The sequence below is a fragment of the Pelophylax lessonae genome, assembly GCF_965119305.1.
Source record: "Pelophylax lessonae genome assembly, chromosome: 9".
Taxonomy (NCBI): Eukaryota; Metazoa; Chordata; class Amphibia; order Anura; family Ranidae; genus Pelophylax; species Pelophylax lessonae.
Genome location: NC_138776.1, coordinates 215,605,441 through 215,630,413, shown reverse-complemented (window position 1 = coordinate 215,630,413; position 24,973 = coordinate 215,605,441). Strand labels below are relative to the sequence as shown.

At 43.7% G+C, this 24,973-nt stretch overlaps 2 protein-coding genes across 2 annotated transcripts in view; one reads left to right on the top strand and one right to left on the bottom strand.

Moving 5' to 3' along the window:
• Positions 1 to 304: 304 nt before the first annotated feature.
• ZNF511 (zinc finger protein 511) lies at positions 305 to 24,330 on the bottom strand. Its single transcript, XM_082268477.1, has 6 exons — positions 24,146 to 24,330; positions 18,575 to 18,648; positions 11,514 to 11,715; positions 4,793 to 4,917; positions 1,354 to 1,494; positions 305 to 633 (listed from the first exon to the last, which is right to left on the bottom strand). The coding sequence occupies exons 1-6, from the start codon at positions 24,323 to 24,325 to the stop codon at positions 564 to 566; spliced, it is 792 nt and encodes a 263-aa protein (XP_082124603.1). The 5' UTR covers positions 24,326 to 24,330; the 3' UTR covers positions 305 to 563.
• Positions 24,331 to 24,506: 176 nt separating this feature from the next.
• The window catches only part of TUBGCP2 (tubulin gamma complex component 2), a 48,879-nt gene continuing 48,412 nt past the window's right edge, over positions 24,507 to 24,973 (top strand). The window contains exon 1 of the mRNA XM_082268351.1: positions 24,507 to 24,711. The gene's annotated coding sequence lies outside the window, so the exon portion shown is untranslated. The remainder of the gene's footprint in view (positions 24,712 to 24,973) is intronic.

The window sequence follows — 24,973 nt, the reverse complement described above, 5'->3', positions numbered from 1 at the left end:
GCACTGCCGTTCACCATCAATGACAAACTAATGCCACTCCACAGCGCCCGTGCGGTTCAACACAACTCGTGAGGTCTTGTGTGGTACTAAAAAATGCAGCATGCACCATTATTTCTTATGTTGAGGTGCACTGCAGCTCATTCACTGTGAACAAGCTACCTAACGCAGCGTGCCTCAACCCCAAAAGACTTGTGTATTGCAGCACTCATCCATCTACTTCAACCAAACCCAACTCCCTATACTTGGAGAGTAGCTCAACACCCCCATCTGCTGGTAATCGTAAGTCAAATCACACAAAATACTGAATTAAATACAGATTTTATTTTTCAAATGGTTAAAACTGAACATCTTTTAAAACATATACTTTATATTTTTCATGCTGTTTCCTGCTCTTTTCTTTGCTCGTTATTTTTTACCGAGTGTAGACATAAAAAACACCATTAGAAACTATGCAGTCCAAAACACATATTCTCTGAAGGCACGTCTGGACAGAGAATATAATGTAATATTTTTCATTATAAAATTTATTATCCATTTATTTTTTGTCTTTAAACTTAAGGCTTTCACTTCTTTTTCTTTGTATGTCTAAATCCTCTCACAGATCCATGTCCAAAGCAGATTGTAGAAGGAACCCTTAAAAATATAAAAGGAAGCAAATGATGGAAATGTTTTCAATGCAGAAGAATATTTAAAACATAGTTATATGGATTAGTTAGGTGATAACCTGAGGTCTCTTTGGTGGGACAACTTGTCTTATTTCCTTTAGCCAGATTTATTTGTAATTTCGATTAACCATGCTGATACTTTTGAGGGGCCCTACATAGTCAACTGTTTAGGTGCGGTGTGTTACAGTATAAGGCTTCATTCACATGCCAGCATATCGATCGCGGGCAGAATCACATCGATTCTGCCTGCGATCCGGAAATCATTGCAAATCGCGGGACGCCTGTGCGTTGCCCGTGATTTGCAATAGCACCCCAAACGCTGTGCGATGCACCTGCCGAATCGCGGTAACATTGCGCAAAAAAAAAAAAAGGCACAAGAGCTTCTTTGGGGAGTCATGCGTCCCGCGATTTTTTTTGCGCGATGTTACCGCGATTCGGCAGGCAAAAATCGCGGCAACATCGCACAGCGTTTGGGGTGCTATTGCAAATCACGGGCAACGCACAGGCTTCCCGCGATTTGCAATGATTTCCGGATCGCGGGCAGAATCGCGGTGATTCTGCCCGCGATCAATATGCTGACATGTGAACGTAGCCTAAATGCTAATTGTGTTGTGTTAGTCTGTGTATTAATGTGCATTGTGTTAAGGTAGCCCATGGATTTTCTGGCACAAGTGACAGGATACTTTACCTGGACCTGTAATAGGTATGTGAAGTAGTGCAGTCATCAGCAGGCATTTCACTGATCTCCATGGATTCCGACACTACCTTTTCTTCAGGTGTAATGTCCATGGAAAGTTCTTGGCCTGTGCTGTCCTCTTGCTTTTTTTTGCTACACAAAAAAAACATGGACATGTTTTAAATACATGCCGGGTATGGTTACATGGAGAGTTAAGATTACATGAGGTTATGGAGATGGTTACATTTTTTTAAAAGTTAAACTTAACAAGGGTCACTAGGGACTTGACCAAGGCCACCTGAAGATCTCAGAATTGAGGCAGTTTTACACTGAGCGTGGATGCTGGTGGATCAATTTATGGTAATGCCCAGTGGCCTGTTAAACGCAAAAGAGTGAATAAGGAGATCATTTCATTGGGGTCCAAGATAACCTTCCTCCCAGTTAGTTATTGCTGCAGTACATATGGCAAGGAATCATGTTACGCACGCATTACCTGTTTGTTTGCCTTTAAAGAATTTTGCCTCTACCTCATGCCATACCTAGGGGTTGTTCCGTATATGTAGTCCCACCCTTCTTTATGATTTAGCCTTCATTCACCACATGTGTTCTGATGGAGCTGGACATAATATGATGTTTTGACCGATCTGATGCTCATCTGTTAAGATCTGCAAAAATTTTGGGTTAAACCATGCTACGATCTGCAAAGTGTCCTTTGGATAAAGTCACTGTCTGCCAACTCTACCGAGACTGTAAGTTTTAGCTATCTCACCACAGCTGGATCAGTTATAGAGATCACACTCTTAATGCCTAGATTAGGGAGTCAGATCAAGAAGGAAGGCATTATTTTCTAGTGCAAACAAGATCTTGGATGCTACCTGATGATTGACATTGTTCAACTACCTACAGTCAAAGAAACTTCTGCAAATGTTAGGGCAAGAAATAACACGCATGAGGTTGCAGAATGGTAATCTATATAGCCGATTTCTTTGGAAGTCGAATTTCCTGGTACCAGCTGTGAAATTGGCATCCATGGTGAATACATAACAAATTGTAATCACAAAAGACTGCCCTTTAAAAATGTGTTTCAGAAATATCCATCACTGGAGGGAATATCATCCATAGAGAGAAGAAAAGGTGGCATCATTCTGTTTTCTACTGTTATGGGTATTATTGGGCATATAGCACTGCCTTGTGAAGCAAACCATACACTACTAAATCTGAACTTTTTCCTCAGTTAAAGAGGTTGTAAACCCTCTCTGGGAACTTGCACCTATAGGTAAGCCTTTAATAAGGCTTACCTATAGGTACTGTAAATATCTCCTAAACTTGCACCGTTTGGAGATATTTACTTTTAATGCAGCCGATTATGTCATCGGCGCATGCGCTCTGAAGGAACGGCCACCCATGCTGTTCCTTCAGAGCCCTGTACCGTGAACGGCGGCTCCCGCGCGCATGCGCGGGAGTGATATAATCGCGCCTCCGGCCAATCAGATGGCCGGAGGACGTGAACCAGGAAGCAGGACAGCAAAACATGTCGGCCCTCCTGTCACTGTGCGGGCGGCACTGCGGGGGCTTCGTTCTTAGGTAAGCATACTAGCTCATCATGCCTTTGTCTTACAGGTTTTTTTTCTCATTTTTTTGTGCAGGGTTTACTTCCTCTTTAAGAATATTTCAAGAACAGTGTTGATTGCATGACTCATTTTTACTACAAATGGTACATAGTTACATAGTTAGTGAGGTTGAAAAAAAAAAAAAAGACACCAGTCCATCCAATTCAACCTATGATGTGTGTGTGTTTGCAGTTAACAGTACATCATATACCCCTGTATGTTGTGGTCGTTAAGGTGCCCATCTAATATTTTTTTTAAACTATTGATGCTCCCTGCTGATACCACTGCTTGTGGAAGAGAATTCCACATCCTTACCGCTCAGGCAGTAAAGAACCCTTTACACAGTTTAAGGTTTAACTGCTTCTCTTCAAATTTTAGTGAATGGCCACATGTCTTTTTAAATTCCCTTTCTCTGAAAAATTTGTTCTCTATGCTAGGTTCACCAGTACAGTATTTGTACATGGATATCATATCCCCCCTCAATCGTCTCTTCTCCAGAGAGAATAGGTTCAGTGCTTGTAGTCTTTCCTCATAGCTGATGTCCTCCATTCCCCTAATTATCTTTGTTGCCCTTCTCTGGACTCTTTCCAGTTCCAGCACATCCTTCCTGAGGACCGGTGCCCAGAACTGGATGGCATACTTGAGATGCGACCGAACCAGAGTCTTGTAGAGTGGGAGAATAATCGTTTTATCTCTAGGGTGACTGGGGGAGGAGAGCCTCCGGTGGAGCACAGAGCTGGCCTCTGCTTGCATCAGGCATACACCTTCCTCTTCCCCAGGAAGCCTTTAAGCATGTCTGCGTCGGAAGAGATGCAGCCTTTTTATGGGGCATCAGAGCAGCCCGGGGTCCCCTGCCCTCCAGCCCAGTCTGCCTCTGACTCAGAGCATGTGCAGCTGAAGACTTTGTACACAAAATCTGTTTCCACTTTGGAAAACAGTTAAGGCTCATCTACACACAGACTAGGTTGACTGCCAGCCATGAGAAAAGGTGCAATTTTAGCGCAATTTTGCGGCCGGCGGTCAAAACGTTCCTATCCTGAACACGATTCTTCCACGTTCAGGAGAGAGAGAGGTTGAACCTCCTCAAACCAGAGCATCTTCTAAACTCTTGTAGAAGCATGGGTGGGCATGGACACATTGGCTTTTATGGAGCTGAGTTAAGGAGCTTTGGCAAAAAACGCCAAAAGCTCCTAAACTCAAGTTTAGAAGCTGTAGTGTACATGATCCCTTAAGATGTGATGAGGCATTTCTTACCTGCTGTCTCTCCTTTCTTGAAAACCAATTTGACGATTAACTCAATGAGAAGGAAAAAGGCTCATTATTCATGGCCTCGAAAAATCCTAAAATCTTCCTGCATGATGACGTATGCATCAATTTGTTAATGTACCTAAATCTGCTAATATCTTTAACACTACCACTGCCCCCTTGACTGACAAGGTTGATGGCTGCTGTGCCTCCTGTTCTCATTCCTTCAGAAATGAGTCTTCCTAATACAGGAGAGGATTGTTACTGGCCAAATCACCAGGTAAAAACAGGAGGGGAAAAAAGCCAAAGAAAAGAAAACGTATGCAGCCACCGCATAGAATGATTGGGAAGCTGCAAGATAATACAATTTTGGTTTGGGGTTTAATACCTCTTTAATGTTCACAATTGATTTTCTTTTAATTTATTATCAATTTGTCACATCATTAGTAAGCAATACCTACCACAGGACAATTGCTGTTCTGGAAGATTTAGAGATTTGTCCTTAAAACACGATTATAATCTACAAGGTTTTTGATCTGATTCTTATTAATGAGCAATTAATGTATATAAAACAGGAATGCTAAATGCAAACTCACTTCTTAGATTTCTTAGGCTTGTCAAATCGGAAGTCAGAAGGATACAGGTGTGTTCTGACCAAATGGTCTTTACGCTCCCCAGACGTTTTGAATTTCTCTACACATCCTTCAACCAAACACTGGAACTGGACACAAAAAAAATAAATACATAAATAATTTAGTACATGAGAAGCATTTTTAAATTATGCTTCATAAAATTGCAATACCAACTGCCATCTAGATAATCACATGACTATTATTAATGAGGCTAATAGCTATGGTGCCAACCTGCACTTGGCATTGTTTATATATATATATATACGTGTGCTTCCAAATAAATTCTAAAAAAAAATAAAAGTGCAAATAATAACCAATGTGTGAGTCACCTAATCGATAGAACATACTCTTCCTTAGTAGAATAAAATAAATTGTAAACCAATGTATGTGACTTTACAAGTGCATTACAATGTAGCACCCTTCTAGGTAGGTGCTAGAGAGTGAGTATTGTTTTTGGCTGTGACTGCCTATCAGAGAAGAGGCAGGTAAATTCTATATTCTCTCTGCTTAACAGAGAGCAGGATCTGTGAGTTAGGTCTGCTCAATGTGCTCAGTGTGCGATTCATGTGGTCTGAGGGAGTGTCCCCACTGGTCCAATGGGGAGGCACATTGGATTGTGGAGGAAACCTGGCCAATGGGTACACAGGCTTTGATACAGACCCAGTGATTGGCACAGACTGCTGTCGTAGCTGCTGAATTTTAATTAACCACTTTCCCACCGGCCACTGTGCTGCTACTGCGGCACAGTGGCTCGTTATCATCCAGCGACGTAGGTCTACGTCGCTGGACTCCTCCCCCTGTAGGCGGCGCTCCCGCTGTTTTCCTTCACAGCGGGAGTCGGGCCAGGGGAGGAGCGGCGGCGATCGCCGCTGCTCTGCCCCGATCGTCGGGGAATCTAGTTTGGAGATCCGCCCGCCTGTGTAAACAGAGCGGGCGGATTTCCTAAGTGACAGGGAGTGACAGATCGAAGTGTTCAGCATAGCTGAGCATCCGATCTGTCCCTGTGTCACTCAGTCACCTCCCCCCCCACATGTTAGTAAGCACCAGGCATACATTAACCCCTCCCTCTCCAATAAAATTAACCCCTTGCCTGCCAGTGTCATTTTTACAGTAACAGTGCATATTTATAGCACTGATTACTGCAGTAATGTCACTGGTACCCTCAAAAGTGTCAAAAGGGTCAGTCAAGGGTCCGATCTGTCCGCCGCAATGTCGCAGCCCCGCAAAAAAAAAAAAAAAAAAAAAAAAAAAAAAAAAAAAAAAAAAAAAAAAAAATCGCAGATCGCCGCCATTACTCGTTAAAAAAAAAAAAACACCAAAAATGACAGAAATCTTTCCCTTAGTTAGTAAACGCAATAACTTTTGCGCAAACCAATCAAAATACGCTTATTACAATTTTTTTTACCAAACATGGGTAGCAGAAAACAAATTGGCCAAAAATTTAAAAAAAAATTGGTTTTTACATCTTTTTTGGGGGGGAATTTCATATAAAAAAAATGTTAAAAATATTGTTATTTTTTCAAAATAAACGCTTTTTTTTGTTTATAGCGCAAAAAGTAAAAATCGCACAGGTGATCAAATACCACCAAAAGAAAGCTCTGTTTGTGGGAAAAAAAGGACGTAAATTTCGTTTGGGTACGGCGTCGCATGACCGCGCAATTGTCAGTTAAAGTCGCACAGCGCCGAATCGCAGCAAAATGCTCTAGTGGTAAAGTGGTTAAAGGACACGTCCCTGTTCAAGGATCCAGCGCTATCTCCATCTGGGCCAGTTCTTCAGGTTCCCGATGCTGGCATGTTTAGTGTGAGAAGCCAGCTGGGGCTCTTTGCGGCTTTACAGTTGACTTCCTACTGTGCATGCGTGAACAGCAATGCTCTGTGTGAACGCTCCAGCAAAATTCTGGGAAGTGTCCCAGAAGGCTAGGGCGAGAAGGTAGGGCGCCGAACATACCGTGGAATCGCCTAGGCCAGGGGTCTCCAAACTATCTAAACAAAGGGCCAGTTTATTATCCTAGTTCATAATGTGCTATTTTGAGATGCATACAAGCACATTATGGCTTTACAGCCCTCTTAAGCTGAAGTTATTGTATATTGGAACTGAAAAATCTGATGTCAAATATTTATTACAAAACAAAAATTCTCCTGTGCTCGGGTGGTGTGTAATGAAGGATAAATACTTTTATGTAGAGTCTTGGTATGCACCGCTCAAGGTCTTGCTGCCCTTTCTGGACCAAGGGTATCCAAAGTACACTAAAAGACAACAAAAGAAGGGCGCACCGACCTTGTGTATTACCACTAAAAAAGGTTTATTAGGATCCAAAGACCACACATTTTATACTCCTAAACGAGTGAGGATAAAACACATGAAACCACAATGGAACCGGTCGTCTCCAAATTGTCCACGGAACCCCTGTACTGGATGACGTGATGGTGTCAGCAACTTTATGGCTGGCTGACGCGTTTCAAGGGAGGACCCTCTTCCTCAAAGCCAAAATGTGCTACTGCAGCACGCATAACCCCAGCCGTACAGTTAATTACACCATCACGTCATCCAGTACAGGGGTTCCCTGGACAATTTGGAGAAGGACGGTTCCATTGTGGTTCTATGTGTTTTATCATCACTCATTTGGGAGTATTATTACATAGTTACATAGTTACATAGTTAGTGAGGTTGAAAAAAGACATCAGTCCATCCAGTTCAACCCATGATGTGTGTGTGTGTTTGCTTTTAACCGTACATTGTATACCCCTGTATGTTGTGGTCTTTAAGGTGTCCATCTAATAGTTTTTTGAAACTATCAATGCTCCCAGCTGATACGACTGTTTGTGGAAGAGAATTCCACATCCTTACCGCTCTTACAGTGAAGAACCCCTTACGCACCTTAAGGTTAAACCGCCTTTCCTCTAGTTTTAGTGAGTGGCCACGTGTCTTATTGTATTTCCTTTCTCTGAATAGTTTGGTCCTTATGCTTATTATTATTATTATTATATTATTATAATATGTGTTGTCTTTGGATCCTAATAAACTTTTATAAGTGGTAATGCACAAGGTCGGTGCGCCCTTCTTTTGTTGTTGTCAGATATTTATTGTTCTTAGTTATAAGCCAGTTGTTTGGCAATTGTTCATTTTATTGCTGTTCCCCCAAAAATGCAGCACCTAATTGATGACACCAAAACAAATTCACTTTTTTGTAAGTAAGTGTGTGTGTGTATATAAATTTTAGTACATTCTCTCGCAAATAAACAAATATTACCACTCCAATTGTGATAGTTGCACAAAACAATTCTAAAAATAATAATAATTCTTTACACTCATATAGAAATAGTTGAGGCCCGTCATCAATTATCACTCTGCTCCTGGAGAGAACTGCTTTCTTTCCTCTTGAGTCTCAGTTTTCTCTCACCCTTGTGTTTACATTCAACAACCAGACCCTAGGAAACCAAGAGACAGATACATAGCGCTTTCCAGTTTACCTATTTATTAAAAGCCCCAATGGAATATACCTACAGTATAGGAGGGAGGAGCCGAGCCTATGACATCATGCTGCCACCGCTGTGTACGAGGAGAGTGGTAAGCTAGGAGGGAGGAGCCGAGCCTATGACATCATGCTGCCACCGCTGTGTACGAGGAGAGTGGTAAGTCAGGAGGGAGGAGCCGAGCCTATGACATCATGCTGCCACCGCTGTGTACGAGGAGAGTGGTAAGCTAGGAGGGAGGAGCCGAGCCTATGACATCATGCTGCCACCGCTGTGTACGAGGAGAGTGGTAAGCTAGGAGGGAGGAGCCGAGCCTATGACATCATGCTGCCACCGCTGTGTACGAGGAGAGTGGTAAGTCAGGAGGGAGGAGCCAAACCTATGACATCATGCTGCCACCGCTGTGTACGAGGAGAGTGGTAAGTCAGGAGGGAGGAGCCGAACCTATGACATCATGCTGCCACCGCTGTGTACGAGGAGAGTGGTAAGCCAGGAGGGAGGAGCCGAGCCTATGACATCATGCTGCCACCGCTGTGTACGAGGAGTGTATTAAGCCAGGAGGGAGGAGCCGAGCCTATGACATCACGCTGCCACCGCTGTGTACGAGGAGAGTGGTAAGCCAGGAGGGAGGAGCCGAGCCTATGACATCATGCTGCCACCGCTGTGTACGAGGAGTGTATTAAGCCAGGAGGGAGGAGCCGAGCCTATGACATCACGCTGCCACCGCTGTGTACGAGGAGAGTGGTAAGCCAGGAGGGAGGAGCCGAGCCTATGACATCATGCTGCCACCGCGGTGTACGAGGAGAGTGGTAAGCCAGGAGGGAGGAGCCGAGCCTATGACATCACGCTGCCACCGCTGTGTACGAGGAGAGTGGTAAGCCAGGAGGGAGGAGCCGAGCCTATGACATCATGCTGCCACCGCGGTGTACGAGGAGAGTGGTAAGCCAGGAGGGAGGAGCCGAGCCTATGACATCACGCTGCCACCGCTGTGTACGAGGAGAGTGGTAAGCCAGGAGGGAGGAGCCGAGCCTATGACATCATGCTGCCACCGCGGTGTACGAGGAGAGTGGTAAGCCAGGAGCGAGGAGCCGAGCCTATGACATCACGCTGCCACCGCTGTGTACGAGGAGAGTGGTAAGCCAGGAGGGAGGAGCCGAGCCTATGACATCATGCTGCCACCGCGGTGTACGAGGAGAGTGGTAAGCCAGGAGGGAGGAGCCGAGCCTATGACATCATGCTGCCACCGCGGTGTACGAGGAGAGTGGTAAGCCAGGAGGGAGGAGCCGAGCCTATGACATCACGCTGCCACCGCTGTGTACGAGGAGAGTGGTAAGCCAGGAGGGAGGAGCCGAGCCTATGACATCATGCTGCCACCGCGGTGTACGAGGAGAGTGGTAAGCCAGGAGCGAGGAGCCGAGCCTATGACATCACGCTGCCACCGCTGTGTACGAGGAGAGTGGTAAGCCAGGAGGGAGGAGCCGAGCCTATGACATCATGCTGCCACCGCGGTGTACGAGGAGAGTGGTAAGCCAGGAGGGAGGAGCCGAGCCTATGACATCATGCTGCCACCGCGGTGTACGAGGAGAGTGGTAAGCCAGGAGGAAGGAGCCGAGCCTATGACATCATGCTGCCACCGCTGTGTACGAGGAGAGTGGTAAGCCAGGAGGGAGGAGCTGAGCCTATGACATCATGCTGCCACCGCTGTGTACGAGGAGACTGGTAAGCCAGGAGGGAGGAGCAGAGCCTATGACATCATGCTGCCACCGCTGTGTACGAGGAGAGTGGTAAGCCAGGAGGAAGGAGCCGAGCCTATGACATCACTCCGCGCATCCTCCAACCCTCCCTTAACTATGTCACAGCGGTTTTTTTTAAGGGGTTTTTGTCATTCAGTCTAGTCTGGATGGACAGTGGTATTTAAATGGATGTATTTGCTAATTCGAGGCAAATGGAATTTAAAATATTCAGAGATTTAAGTTTGGTTATTGTAACTTTTAAACCTGGGTTATTAAATAAACACCGTGGCCCAGTTCTGACCATTTGAAACATGTTGGTGTTGTCAGTCTCTTTATTTTGTGGTTATATATTGCTACTTTGTGCTAATCCCATGTACTATACATTTGTTGCGCTGCATTATGAAGATATAAATTATGGTTTGGTGTTGGGAGATCACTAAGTGCTCAACCTGCAACAATTCTGAAATTATTTTGAGCTACTTATCTGAGTTATATAGTTTTTTTAGGTTCACATATGTGGAGATATTTTTGATTGCGCTGATTGTCACTATATACTATACTATATACTACTCTTACAAATTCACTGCTTTACATTTTACATGTTGAAGGGAGATGTTATGTGATGCCTGTAGATTTTAGTTGTTAGTTTAGCGGGAGCGGGAGGCCCAAGGGGATCATGATAGGTCGTGGGAGGGGGAGGCCCAAGGGGATCATGATAGGTCGTGGGAGGGGGAGGCCCAAGGGGATCATGATAGGTCGTGGGAGGCCCAAGGGGATCATGATAGGTCGTGGGAGGGGGAGGCCCAAAGGGATCATGATAGGTCATGGGAGGGGGAGGCCCAAGGGGATCATGATAGGTCGTGGGAGGGGGAGGCCCAAGGGGATCATGATAGGTCGTGGGAGGCCCAAGGGGATCATGATAGGTCGTGGGAGGGGGAGGCCCAAAGGGATCATGATAGGTCATGGGAGGGGGAGGCCCAAGGGGATCATGATAGGTCATGGGAGGGGGAGGCCCAAGGGAATCATGATAGTTCATGGGAGGGGGAGGCCCAAGGGAATCATGATAGGTCATGGGAGGGGGAGGCCCAAGGGAATCATGATAGTTCATGGGAGGGGGAGGCCCAAGGGAATCATGATAGGTCATGGGAGGGGGAGGCCCAAGGGAATCATGATAGGTCATGGGAGGGGGAGGCCCAAAGGGATCATCATAGTTCATGGGAGGGGGAGGCCCAAGGGGATTATGATAGGTCATGGGAGGGGGAGGCCCAAGCACTTGACCACAGTTAATGGTCAAGATTTGCATAATAGCGCACCACATGTATAAGGGTTCCTGTTGGGTTTCACAAGGTATATTATTATACAGGCTACACTAGATGTGTCCTTTCAATGTCTTCTACTTTGTTAGACCCTATAAAGTGACTATAGCATGCTTGCTTATATCTCACCACCAGTTCACTAGGAATAATAAGAATACATGCCATATTGCTTTTCTCTGCCATAATCTCAAACAAGGAATCGTGCCACTCCAAGATGTGAATGTCCAGAAGTCGGGAAGATGGGAAGGAGCGTTTACAGGTGGAGCAGACATTTCGATGCAGGGAATTGTAATGATGCTCATATGATTCCAGAGTGTCAAAGATCTGAGAACAACCTGCCGTCTGACACTGAAACTCCGACACCCTAAAATAAAGGAAGACACAAAGGTCATTTTAGTTAGGACATACAGCACATCATATTCATATGGCTTATCAGAAACCTAAGTCACAAGTTCTGTCTGAGAATAATTTATTGAAAAATGTTATGAATAAAGACAACTTTCCCATCTATTAAAAAAACGAAAACGTTTGCCAATGGCATCTATAGACAATCCCATGAGGAGGAGAACAAACCAATGGCCTTCACACTCCTCATAGATTGAACTGGATGGACTGGGGTATTTTTTCAACCACACAAACTAACTATGTGATGGCCAATACTTTTATGTAAAGGAAAATTTTAGGTTAGTGGTAATAAACCCAAGAGCAAAATATTTATTATATTGCAGCTTACCAATTTTTATTTTAAATAGCATGGCTGCTTTGGTTGTCTTTTTTAAGCTCTTTCTTTCTTTCATCTAGTGATATGGTCAGTAAGCTTGTTGTCTTTTAACAGAACAAGCTCTATTGTAAACATATCAGTTAAGAGAGTTGAGACAAACCATTCGCCACTGACAGGAAAGCCTACAGTGATCAGTTTCATTTATGTAAAATCCATATTACAAAAGAAAATGGTTGCCGTGACTGCTTGTTACTGCAGTGTGAGCTGGAGTTTGGATTCAATTTGTTAGTGTATTTAATTCTGCTAGTACATCTAAACACTCCCCCCCCCCCTCCCCAGATTAACAATGCTGCTGTCCAAAGATGCCCCTGTGTTCCTTCATTCAGAGTGAAGGCACTCTAAGGTGTGTTAAGGGCCAGGTCAGCAGGTGACAACAGTGGGGGGAAAAAGGCTATAAAAAGAAAATTGAATGCAGCCACCACATCTATGAATTGGTGAGCTGCAATAAATTACATTTTTGGTCTTGGGTTAGACATTGCTTTGAAGTGATTGTAAACCCTTACATATACCTAGTGAAGGGACTATCCTCAGACACACAGAGATTAAACAAATCCTCCTACACAAGTTGTACCTGTTTATCTGCAGTCCTCTCTTTTCTACATTCGTTAAAAGTGCTGAATTTATTAAGCTTGTCTGAGAATTCAGGAAAAAAAAAAAAGGAGGTGGAGAGCTGAAATTACAGTTAGGTCCAAAAATATTGGGACATCAACACAATTCTAATCTTTTTGGCTCTATACACCACCACAATGGATTTAAAATGAAACAAACAAGATGTGCTTTACTGCAGACTTTCAGCTTTAATGTGAGGGTATTTACATCCAAATCAGGTAAACGGTGTAGGAATTACAACAGTTTGTATATGTGCCTCCCACTTTTTAAGGGACCAAAAGTAATGGGACAGATTAACAATCATAAATCAAACTTTCACTTTTTAATACTTGGTTGCAAATCCTTTGCAGTAAATTACAGCCTGAAGTCTGGAACGCATAGACATCACCAGACGCAGGGTTTCATCCCTGGTGATGCTCTGCCAGGCCTCTACTGCAACTGTCTTCAGTTCCTACATAGTTACATAGTTAGTGAGGTTGAACAAAGACATCAGTCCATCCAGTTCAACCTATGATGTGTGTGTGTGTTTGCTGTTAACCATACATTGTATACCCCTGTATGTTGTGGTCTTTAAAGGTGCCCATCTAGGGCTGGACGATTTTGCCTAAAAAAAAAATCTTCGATTTTTAAAGAAAAATTTGAGTTTCGATTTGATTTTCGATTTTTTTTTCAATGCACTTAAAAAATGACTGCAGACATCAGATATAGTGTCAAAAGTGCAACTTTATAAAGTGCTTGTAGACTGTCTTGCTGAAGAAAGCATAGTAGAGTTCTATTGGAGTGAGTAGTAAATAGAGTGCTTGTTGACTGTCCTAAGCAATGTAGAATGTTTAATGACGGTCTTGCTGGAGAGAGCAGTATAGAATTCTATTGGAGAGAGCAGTATAGAGAGTCTTTAGACCGACTTTGTGGAGAGAGCAGAATACAGTTCTTAGTGACTGTCCTGCTGGAGAGACTGGACTGATTATTCCAATCAGAAGGGAGAAGAAACTGATGATTTATGAAGGCCTTGTATGGCCACCATAAGGGCTTCTTTACACTAGCTAGAGGCAAGGACTCCTCTGAAAAGTGATCTGTACTTTTCAGAAGTGTTGAATAGGCAGTGAGGCGATAGGATGCCTTTTTTTTATCCCCTAAATGTCACACTCCTGTGTCCCGCACACACTGCATTGGACATGAATGGGTCTCAAATTCCTGGCAGCAGCAAAGGTCAAACACGACAGTAGGTAATTCCTGGTGTGACCGCAAAACACTGCGACTGCAGCATATGTACACCCTCCCCAGCGACTGCAGCTAAAAGGGGAGCGGTACAAACCTGGCTTAACAACGTGATTTTACTGCACCCCCCCCTGTAAACAAGACTGAGTGTTATATCAGAGCAAACCTGAACAATCCATTCAGTCTGCATCCAATCAGTCACACCCACTACACAGCCGAAGGGAGATACAAAGGAGATTGTACTGTGTATAGCAGATACAGTCTATACAATCTGATTGTACAATCTCTCTTAGATCATCCAACACCAGGCACAAGGACCTGCCTGACTGTATAGAGATGGATAGGCCAGGTCCTCATATATTATACAGATTCAGTAGATCTGAAATTTGATTGTACAATCAGATTGTGACAGGTGGGGTGACCCTACGGAGACTCGGTAGATCTGAGGTTGCCTGTACGCATTGGGTGACCCTACAGGAGACTGTACAGAGTCTATACAATCTGATTGTAATGTGTGTGGGGTGACCCTACAGGGGACTGTACAGAGTCCATACAATCTGATTGTACGTAACTAAAAATTTCAGTTTTTTCAAAAATAGTTTTTTTCTGCCTTGTGCAGCCAACCCCGCGTAACTACACACACCCTGGGCCTGCCCTTGGCTCCAGTCCAGCCAGCTCCTAGTCCACAGGAACAGAACTCCAGTCCCCAGTAACGTTTAGTTTGAAACGTTTTTTTTTTTTTAAACTCGAGTTTTTTTGTACAATACTAGCCACCGAACTCCCCACCGTCGCGCCTGGATGGGACGTCAGCTGCGGGGCGGGCGGTGCGTCTGTACAGGCCGGGGCTGCGGCGCGCTGTGATAGGCTATGAACTGTGTAAATAATAAAAGCCTACCAGCTCTATTTTAAGGTGTATTTGGTAACTTCTGATGAATGCGGTTGTAAACCACACTGTCTTCGCTTTATAGGAAACTTTTCATGACCTAACTAGGTAGGCTGTCATTGCTAACCTCTCCTGAGAATGCTAATTGCCTGGCCATCATGCTGTTGTTTTGGCGTCACTGCTTTTTGACTTGCTGACTTGGCCTAAGTAAAGAGATATATGAATTCTGACTTAAATTGGCTGCGTATTTAAAACCAAACTCAGGGTTTTGTGTAATATGTTCCCCCTAGAAAAATTCAAAAAAAGCAGCTCTGGTTGCAATACTCAAATTCAAGTTCAGGCTGGACCTGTCCCCCTGCAGTACCACTTTTATGCCACAAGATGTCCCCAGTCTTTTGGGTTGAATGACTCCCAGCCTCACTCAGTTCTGAATACCGATAGGCTATCAAGCGCGCCGCAGCCCTGGCCTGTACAGACGCACCGCCCGCCCCGCAGCTGACGTCACATCCAGGCCGGGGAGACTGTACCTATCACAGCGCACCGCAGCCCCGGCCTGTACAGACGCACCGCCCGCCCTGCAGCTGACGTCACATCCAGGCGCGGCGGTGGGGAGTTCGGTGGCTAGTATTGTACAAAAAACTCGAGTTTAACAAAAAAAAAACGTTTCAAACCAAAAAATCGATTAAATCGATTTATCGCCCAGCCCTATATGCCCATCTAATAATTTTTTTAAACTATCGATGCTCCCTGCTGATACGACTGTTTGCGGAAGAGAATTCCACATCCTTACCGCTCTTACAGTAAAGAACCCCCTACGTATTTTAAGGTTAAACCGCCTTTCCTCTAGTTTTAGTGAGTGGCCACGTGTCTTATTGTATTCCCTTTCTCTGAATAGTTTCCTGAATAGTTCCTGCTTGTTCTTGGGGCATTTTCCCTTCAGTTTTGTCTTCAGCAAGTGAAATGCATGCTCAATCGGATTCAGGTCAGGTGATTGACTTGGCCATTACATAATATTCCACTTCTTTCCCTTAAAAAACTCTTTGGTTGCTTTCGCAGTATGCTTCGGGTCATTGTCCATCTGCACTGTAAAGCGCCGTCCAATCAGTTCTGAAGCATTTGGCTGAATATGAGCAGATAATATTGCCCGAAAAACTATCTCTCTGATGGGTTTGTTTTGTTTTTTCAGCCTAATGATGGCTTACTTCACTGATAGTGACAGCTGTTTGGATCTCATATTGAGAGTTGACAGCAACAGATTCCAAATGCAAATAGCACACTTGAAATGAACTCTGGACCTTTTATCTGCTCCTTGTAAATGGGATAATGAGGGAATAACACACACCTGGCCATGGAACAGCTGAGCAGCCAATTGTCCCATTACTTTTGGTCCCTTAAAAAGTGGGAGGCACATATACAAACTGTTGTATTTCCTACACCGTTCCTCTGATTTGGATGTAAATACCCTCAAATTAAAGCTGAAAGTCTGCAGTTAAAGCACATCTTGTTTGTTTCATTTCAAATCCATTGTGGTGATGTATAGAGCCAAAAAGATTAGAATTGTCGATGTCCCAATATTTATGGACCCGACTGTATATTCTGCAGAGCTCAGTAAGGAGAGCTCTGAGAACTGATTGGAGGTCCCTCCAGTCACAATTTTTCTCTTGGTGTCTGGAAAACTTGTCAGAAGTGATTCATGCTGAAAGCAGAGAAACGAAGCAGCAGATAGAAATGGCACTTGGTGCTTTCAATTGAGAGTACACACTATAAAGCGATATGCATTGTTTATAGTTCATGTCTGAGGTTTACAGCCTCTTTAATGTAAATAAGGCAGACATACATTTGGAATTTGCCATTGGTGGCCATTTTTTGTCCGCCTGCCATGCTGACCCAAAGGCATCATTATTTTGTATCAATCACCATGAAAAAGTATGGAGCACTGACTTGATTCTTGCTTTCTAATCTGCATGCTCATTCTGAATCATCAACTCAAAGTAGTGAAGCTAAGGACAGCTAAGTAACTAGTACAGTATTTTAGTAGGTCAGCAATATCAGCCTTCATATTTCTTTTAGTATAGGCTTCATTTAAAAAAAAAAAAAAAAAGGAACTTTTTTTCTTTGTTGGACTAACTTTGAAAGAAAAGAAAAAAGAAAAATGAATTACAGCAGTATTAAAACGTAAAACGTAAAAAAAAAGATGTAATGTTGCAGCTTACCAATCTTTAGATGTGGTGGCTGCATTAGTTTTCCTTTGTAGGCTTTTTCCACCCGATGATCCAGCCAGTAATACCCTTCCTGTCCTAGGCTAGGTTCACACTATAGCCGTTTTCCTATGGCCATGATTGCGCAGGCAAAGCAGCCCATTTCTTTGACAGAAAAAGCCATGAAAAAGGTTTCTGGTTCCTTTTCCAAAATTGCAGCCACCCAAAAACCCAATAGTGCTCTGCAGTTCCCAGCGCGGAAAAATGTGTTCCCTAGGGGTACCATTAAGACCGAATGGCACCCCTGCCAGTCTGCTAAAAGCTGTGCATTGCTTTAAAAAAATATTTAAAAGAAAAAAAGCAACACAAATGCAAAGTATGGCAGAAAGGGTGAGCACTACATAAACCTCTATAGACAATACACCCCTCAAAGACCTAACAACCCAATGCCAGGTCTACGGCCTACACACACAAATCACATGTGGAATTCTCTTCCACAAGCATTGGTATCAGCAGGGAGCATTGATAGTTTCAAAAAACTATTAGATGGGCACCTTAAAGACCACAACCTACAGGGGTATACAATGTACAACCTACAGGGGTATACAATGTACAACCTACAGGGGTATACAATGTACAACATACAGGGGTATACAATGTACAACCTACAGGGGTATACAATGTACAACCTACAGGGGTATACAATGTACAACCTACAGGAGTATACAATGTACAACCTACAGGAGTATACAATGTACAACCTACAGGGGTATACAATGTACAACCTACAGGGGTATACAATGTACAACCTACAGGGGTATACAATGTACAACCTACAGGGGTATGCAATGTACAACCTACAGGGGTATACAATGTACAACCTACAGGGGTATGCAATGTACAACATACAGGGGGTATGCAATGTACAACATACAGGGGGTATACAATGTACAACATACAGGGGGTATACAATGTACAACATACAGGGGGTATACAATGTACAACATACAGGGGGTATACAATGTACAACATACAGGGGGTATACAATGTACAACATACAGGGGGTATACAATGTACAACATACAGGGGGTATACAATGTACAACATACAGGGGGTATACAATGTACAACATACAGGGGGTATACAATGTACAACATACAGGGGTATACAATGTACAACATACAGGGGGTATACAATGTACAACATACAGGGGTATACAATGTACAACATACAGGGGGTATACAATGTACAACATACAGGGGGTATACAATGTACAACATACAGGGGGTATACAATGTACAACATACAGGGGTATACAATGTACGGTTAACAGCAAACACACACACATCATAGGTTGAACTGGATGGACTGATGTCTTTTTTCAGCCTCACTAACTATGTAACATTCTGCTACATTATCTCAAGACTTTCCATCTCTACTGAGCAATGGATTAAAACATACAAAATAACTCTAAGATAAACATATACAAAACATATGGAATGCTTTCTCACTACTTGGTGTACTTTCTACATACTTGGCCCTTTCCTCTACTTCTCCGATTCCCGTCAATACATCTTCCAGGTATAAGTGGCGATAAACATCCCCATCCTATAAAATAAAAAGAGAATTCAATTCATTAAACTTCCAGGAACTTAAAATCAGATCTAAACACAGGAATAAAAATGTGAACATATTGCAGCATAGATGCGGAGGCGGCACCTGGTGATCCTGCCAATAACACACTTCCTCTCCGATTGGGGCAACGCTTCCATGCCATGCTTTATCTATGGAGATGCCCCATTGTCACCCAAGGACAGGTAGTATGTTAGGATTATAAAACACCCCCCCCCCCCTCTGTAACAAGATGGAGGTGTTCTGTAGTCCACAAAGAGAGCAGGGAACAAAGCTATCTGCTCTGTCAGCAGAGAAAGTTATCAGATCACAAGGCTTCTGGCAGGATCAATAGACATAAAGCACTTTTAATGGTATATTTAACAGACCAAGAGGGAGCAAATAAGAGAAGTTCATTGTTTGAGCCAATATACATTTAAAAAAAAACAAGGGTCAAACGAGAAGCTGTTGGCCACATATAAAAACAAACAAAAAGAATTCAGTATATAGAATACATGCATGTTTCCCCATGCTTTAAGTACACAGAAATACCTATTAATCTGCTAGTAATCCAGTGAGCTCAGTAAATGTGAACTCTAACAACACTGTGCTCCTATTTGCTCCATTTTGGTCCGTTCACAATCTGCGAATGAATGAACTACAACTACTGTCTGCCACCGCAGCAGACGGCTCGTAGCTCTTAACCACTTTAGGACCGGAAGGATTTGCCCCCTTAATGACCAGGCCCTATTTTGCAATTTGGCACTGCATTATTTTAACGGACAATTGCGCGGTCGTGCGACGCTGTACCAAAACAAAAATTTATGTCTTTTTTTCCCCACAAATAGAGCTTTCTTTTGGTGGTATTTGATCCCCTGTACGATTTTTATTTTTTGCGTTATAAACAAAAAAATTGCGACAATTTTGAAAAATAAAAAAAATATTTTTCACTTTCTGGTATATGACATTCTCAAAAAAAAAAAAAATAAAAAAAAATAAAACTTTTTTACATTTTAAGCCAATTTGTTTTCTGCTACATATTTTTGTAAAGAAAAAAAAAAAAAAAATTCGCAATAAGCATATTTTGATTGGTTTGCACAAATGTTATCACGTCTACTAACTACGGGAAAGATTTATGTCATTATTATTGTTTTGTTTGTAATTGTGGCGATCTGCGATTTTTAGCGGGACTGCGACATTGCGGCGGACAGATCGGACCCTTAACTGACATTTTTGACACTTTTGGGGGGACCGGTGACATTACTACAGTAGCTGCTCCAAAACAATGCAGTGATACCACCCTTCTCCTGCGCTTAGAATCCAAGCTCCCCGACCACACTCCCCACGGGACTCACAACTGGCATCTCGGATGGCTAAGGTCTTGCTGCCCAAAAGGACTGGGGTAGTCCAACAGTACTAAAGGCAAAAAGAAACAAAAAAGGGCGCACCGACCTAGCGCATTATCCTCAATAATAGGCTTTTTATTAAAGTAACATAAAATGGCTACTCACAAACACAGGTGGAAAATAATCATATTAAGCTCAGTTGCTCCAGTATCAGGAATAGTCCATAATCCTGTTAAGATGACGGCTGACGCGTTTCGAGGCTCAGCCTCTTCCTCAGAGCCACTGTGTCATGACCTACTCATACGTTTAAATAGCAATGTATTGCTCAGATCTCCTCCCTCAGATCTCGGGAGCCCCTCCCTCTAGGGGTGTGGCAGTGGTACTACATCCCTCCCTCTTGTGGCACTGCCATTTAACCCCCAACAGGGTTGGTTCATAGAACCCATATACAGTAATACAGTAATCAGAGCTAAAAATATGTACTGTTAGTGTAATAATGACTGACAGGGAAGGGGTTAACAGTATAGGTGATCAATGGGATAAATGTGACCCTAGGGGAGTGATTCCAACCAGTGTTAATTTTGTCGACTAAAACGTTTTCGTCAACTAAATTAACACAATTTTAGTCGACTAAAATATGACTAAAACTAAAACAATTCCGATGACTAAAATACGACTAAAACTAAAATGGCATTTTAGTCTTAAGACTATAACTAAAACTAAATAAAAAATTGACATAAAAATGAACACTCCTCTGCTGGCCATTTCTATATCGGCAACACAATTCCATCCAGAGCATGTAATAATAGCACATTAAAGTTTAAACATGTATTGCACCACCGCATGCGCATAAGCAAGGGGCATCTACTAAGCTGCTGAAAACTAAACAATTAAGAAAAAAGCTTTTCTTATATTTTTCCCTAATATTTAATGTTGGTAATATATTCAGGTAATATGTGCAATGACATTACAGCCAATGGAGGTTACAGCAATGTTCATTTTGTCAACGAAAACGCTTTCGTCACCGGCATTTTTCAACTGACGAAAACGAGACGCAATTCGTCAAATGACCACAACTAGGACGAAAATCAAATCCATTTTCGTTAACGAACGAAAACTAAATGAGAATGTGAGGCAGGGACGTTTACCCAACTTCTGGTTTTCCCGGAGCTCCGCCTGTGTGGCGTCTGGCGTGGCGTGCCCCGTGACGTCCAACGCGAGGAGTGGACTACTACAAGAGAGTCGACTCGAGACCAGTCACCTGACCTCACCAGAACACGGCACCGGCCACCACCACATCCAGAGCAGAGCACCTACTGTGAGTTAACAGCCAGGCCAGCTATTACTGCCTCCCTGAGTCCCCTCAGACCACTCACCAGTCACCACTGGCATCCGATTCCACCATCCATCCAGGACTGTGTGCGTGGATATAGGCCCATCCTGTTCAACAACTTCAGTTCAGAGTCAGACCAGAGACCACCCTTAAACCTGAGACCCCCATCCAGCACTCTGAGCAGCACTGTGTGCACTCACTGCACTGACTGCAGGCCTCCTCTCTGACCTGACCATGACCATTTAGATGACTAAAATGAGTTTTACGCGACTAAAATGTAGGACGTTTTAGTCGACTAAAATGTAAGATCTTTTAGTTGACTAAAATGTACTGGAGTTTTAGTCAACTAAATATGACTAAAACTAAAACACTTGCAGAAGACTAAAATGGGACTGAAACTAAAATGCCATTTTAGTCCTAAGACTAAGACTGAATTGAAATTTGCTGCCAAAATTAACACTGATTCCAACTGTGGGGGGGGGGGGGGGTGATTTCTGAAATGACCATAGAGACATGTGATTCTATATAGAAGGATCACATGAGCTCTGATCATTGCAGGGAGAACGGTCAGCTGTATTTACAACAGCTGCCCATCCTCTCTCTGCAGGGAGCGGTCGCGGGTGTCAGGCGGCAATCAGAGCCACCTGCCCACTGCATCGGCTTCCTCGCTGACGAATGGGGGTGGGAGCGCACGCTCGCCCCCTAGCTCCTCCCAGGCAAGCGGCGTAGATCTATGTCGTTTTGCCTGTACGAGCCAGCCTGCCGCAGTAAATATAATGTAAGCGGTCCAGACGTGGTTGATGGACTGAGAGGGCGCTGGTGAGCGGTCTTGTAGTTCATTGATTCTTCCTGCTCTCTAGTAACTGAATGCCCCTGTTAGAGGTAAAGGCAGACAGCAGCTGCCCAATGTCTGCAGGAGCCTTAAGCTGGATATACACTATACAACTTTTGTTGGTAGATTTCCTTTAGATTTACCTTCAACTATGTAGAGGAAGGGCCGGACAGATTGCATACAAATTGAAAGTGTTTAGGTTTGACCTCATATTATATGGTTTTGGTAAATCTAAGGCCCCTTTCACACTATTGCAACGCAATTTTACCGCGATTTTTGCCGCGATTTTGAAAGCAATGGCAAGGCTATATGCCTCAAAACACATTAAAATCGTGGCAAAGTAGTGCAGGAACTACTTTGAAGTCGGTGCGACTTCAAAACGCACTGATATGAATGGGGCTCATTGAAAATAATGGAAAACGACTTGTCATGCGATTTTGCAGTCCAAAATCGCGGGACAAGTCGCACTAGTGTGAATGGGGCCTAAAGGAAATTGTACAGTGTGTATCCAGCTTTACAATGCAACCGTGATCTGCTGATTGAGGATGCAATGAAGGCTCCAGAAAAAAAAAAAAACCTAAGAAATAATAAAGGGAACTAAACCTTTAAAGAAATGTTTATTATATCCGGAAGTGCAAAAAAAAAAAAAAAAACACGGCTGTTCATCCAGCCGGAAATCTTGTCAGATGATAACCCCATATTCTCTGCCTCTGTGGACTGTTATCTGTATAACACCGTTTATCCTGCTATCTCCATCAGTTAAGTTGACCCCGTTATCTCTGTGGACACATTATATATATATAGCCTTAACCCAGTTCCTTGCTAGGGTGACAACGCTGCTCCTAAATAGATTATGGTTGTCACCCTAGACAGGATCACTAGGTGAAACTAAGGAAGAAACAGACACCAAATTATAAAGGACCAGTAAGCTGCAATACATTTATTTTCTGTTCTTGGGTAAAGATACGCTTTAACTTCCTCTAATGAGCTGACAACACTGCCACTTTCTGCACTGAAATTCTACTCAGCGTGGTCAGCCCTGCCTGTGTTCTCCCCTGCTGGACTACAGAACCCCTCATGTAGGGAGATAAAGTTCCATCGTGACATAGAGACAATAAAAAGGTCACAGCTGCCATGATATACCTATAAACACAACCTAGAATAGAATTGCAGCTCCCGCCAATCCAATCACTCATAAACTCGCTCAATGAGTAACCCAAAAGTGGTGCGCTATTCCAGTGTGCTAATCAATCAATTAAACCTCTATGGAGAAATCACATAAACTGATAAATGCAAAAACATAAGACATAAAAAAATACAATATATGCGCGATAGAACTAATCTTCTTCCAAGTGCAAAAATGTTGAAAATGTAAAAAAAACGGTCCATATATAAATATTAAATACATTATAAATATATAATAAAAGCTCATCAAGTGAATTTTTTTTTTTTTTTTAAATCCTAAAAAACCCATAGAGGATTAATTGATTATCACACTGGAATATTGCACCACTTTTGGTTTACCTATTCCATTGTTACATGGTGTGAGCGCTCACTATTTATTATTTATTGCAGAAGATATATTGTATGTGCTCCGGCATGGGAACTAAGCTGCGCTACGCAGGGTGGGCTCAGCTTATATCTCCAGCATGGTCCCTGCGAGCCAAGATGACCGACTCCTGCACTGGCCAATGAAGACAGCAGAATACTGGCACCCAGAAGATGTTGAAGGACAAGGACTGTTGAAGAAAAAGTTTAGTTAGGTTTAGTTCCACTTTGAGAAGAGGGGAGGTGTTCTGTAGTCCAGCAGGGGGCACTCCGGCACAGCTGACAACACAGAGTGTGATTTTACAGTATAGACAACCTGATGGCAGACAAGGGGTGCCTGGATTTCTGGCAGGATCAATGGGGACTTCTATAATATTAATAGATGTTCCTGTATTGAAGATCTCCCCTCTACAGATCATAGAGTTGTGCTCACACCTCGAAGAATTGGTGGTCCGGGGGGAAGGACACTGTACGGGGGGTGAAGGTGCCCGCCCTCCCGGGACTCTTCTGTACTGGCAGCGGCTCGGGGAGGATGAGCACAGCCGGACCGGACAGGGCGGCCAGCAGTTCGGGTGGAATCATTGTGATCTCTTCTACAATCCTTCCATCGGACATACGTCTGTCTGTCTGCTGTCACTTCCAGCCTACAAAGCCCGCTATTAGATGGGAGACCGTACGATGGACGCCGCCATGTTTCCGGAGATCACATTGTGGGGCTTTTCTATAATGCTCCTCTAGTCATAGCGCGGCCTTCCGCTAGGGGCGGGATTGTGCGCTCCAAGCCTCGCCCAGACTTCTGACTTCCGGCATTCGCTGCGTTTCACGACTCCCTGCGAAGCCCCGCGCTCGACACCCGCTGCTTGTTGTCATGGAGACTTCATCCGGTATCCTATGATTCGGTGTCCGGTAATTTGTTCCTGAACGCATCCGGTGCTTCTCCGCCGGTGTACAACCCCCTCCGGCCAATGACAGCGCGCCCAGCCATTCCTCTCCAATGACAGGTGAGCTGGGCATGCTGCCCTCCATCCTCCCGGGTCACCATTGGCATCTCAGGGCTAATCAAACCCCTCAGACCTCGTATAGTCAGTCCAGGGAGAATGGTGTGGAAGTGTGCAGTAATAGTGCTGACATTATACTCAGTGCTCTGCTAGGGTTCTCATCTCATCCCTTTATTCCAGGACACATTATTTACACCACCGGATCTGACACTGATATACATAAGGCACTGAGTGGGTTTAATGACCACCTATATACATCTGATCT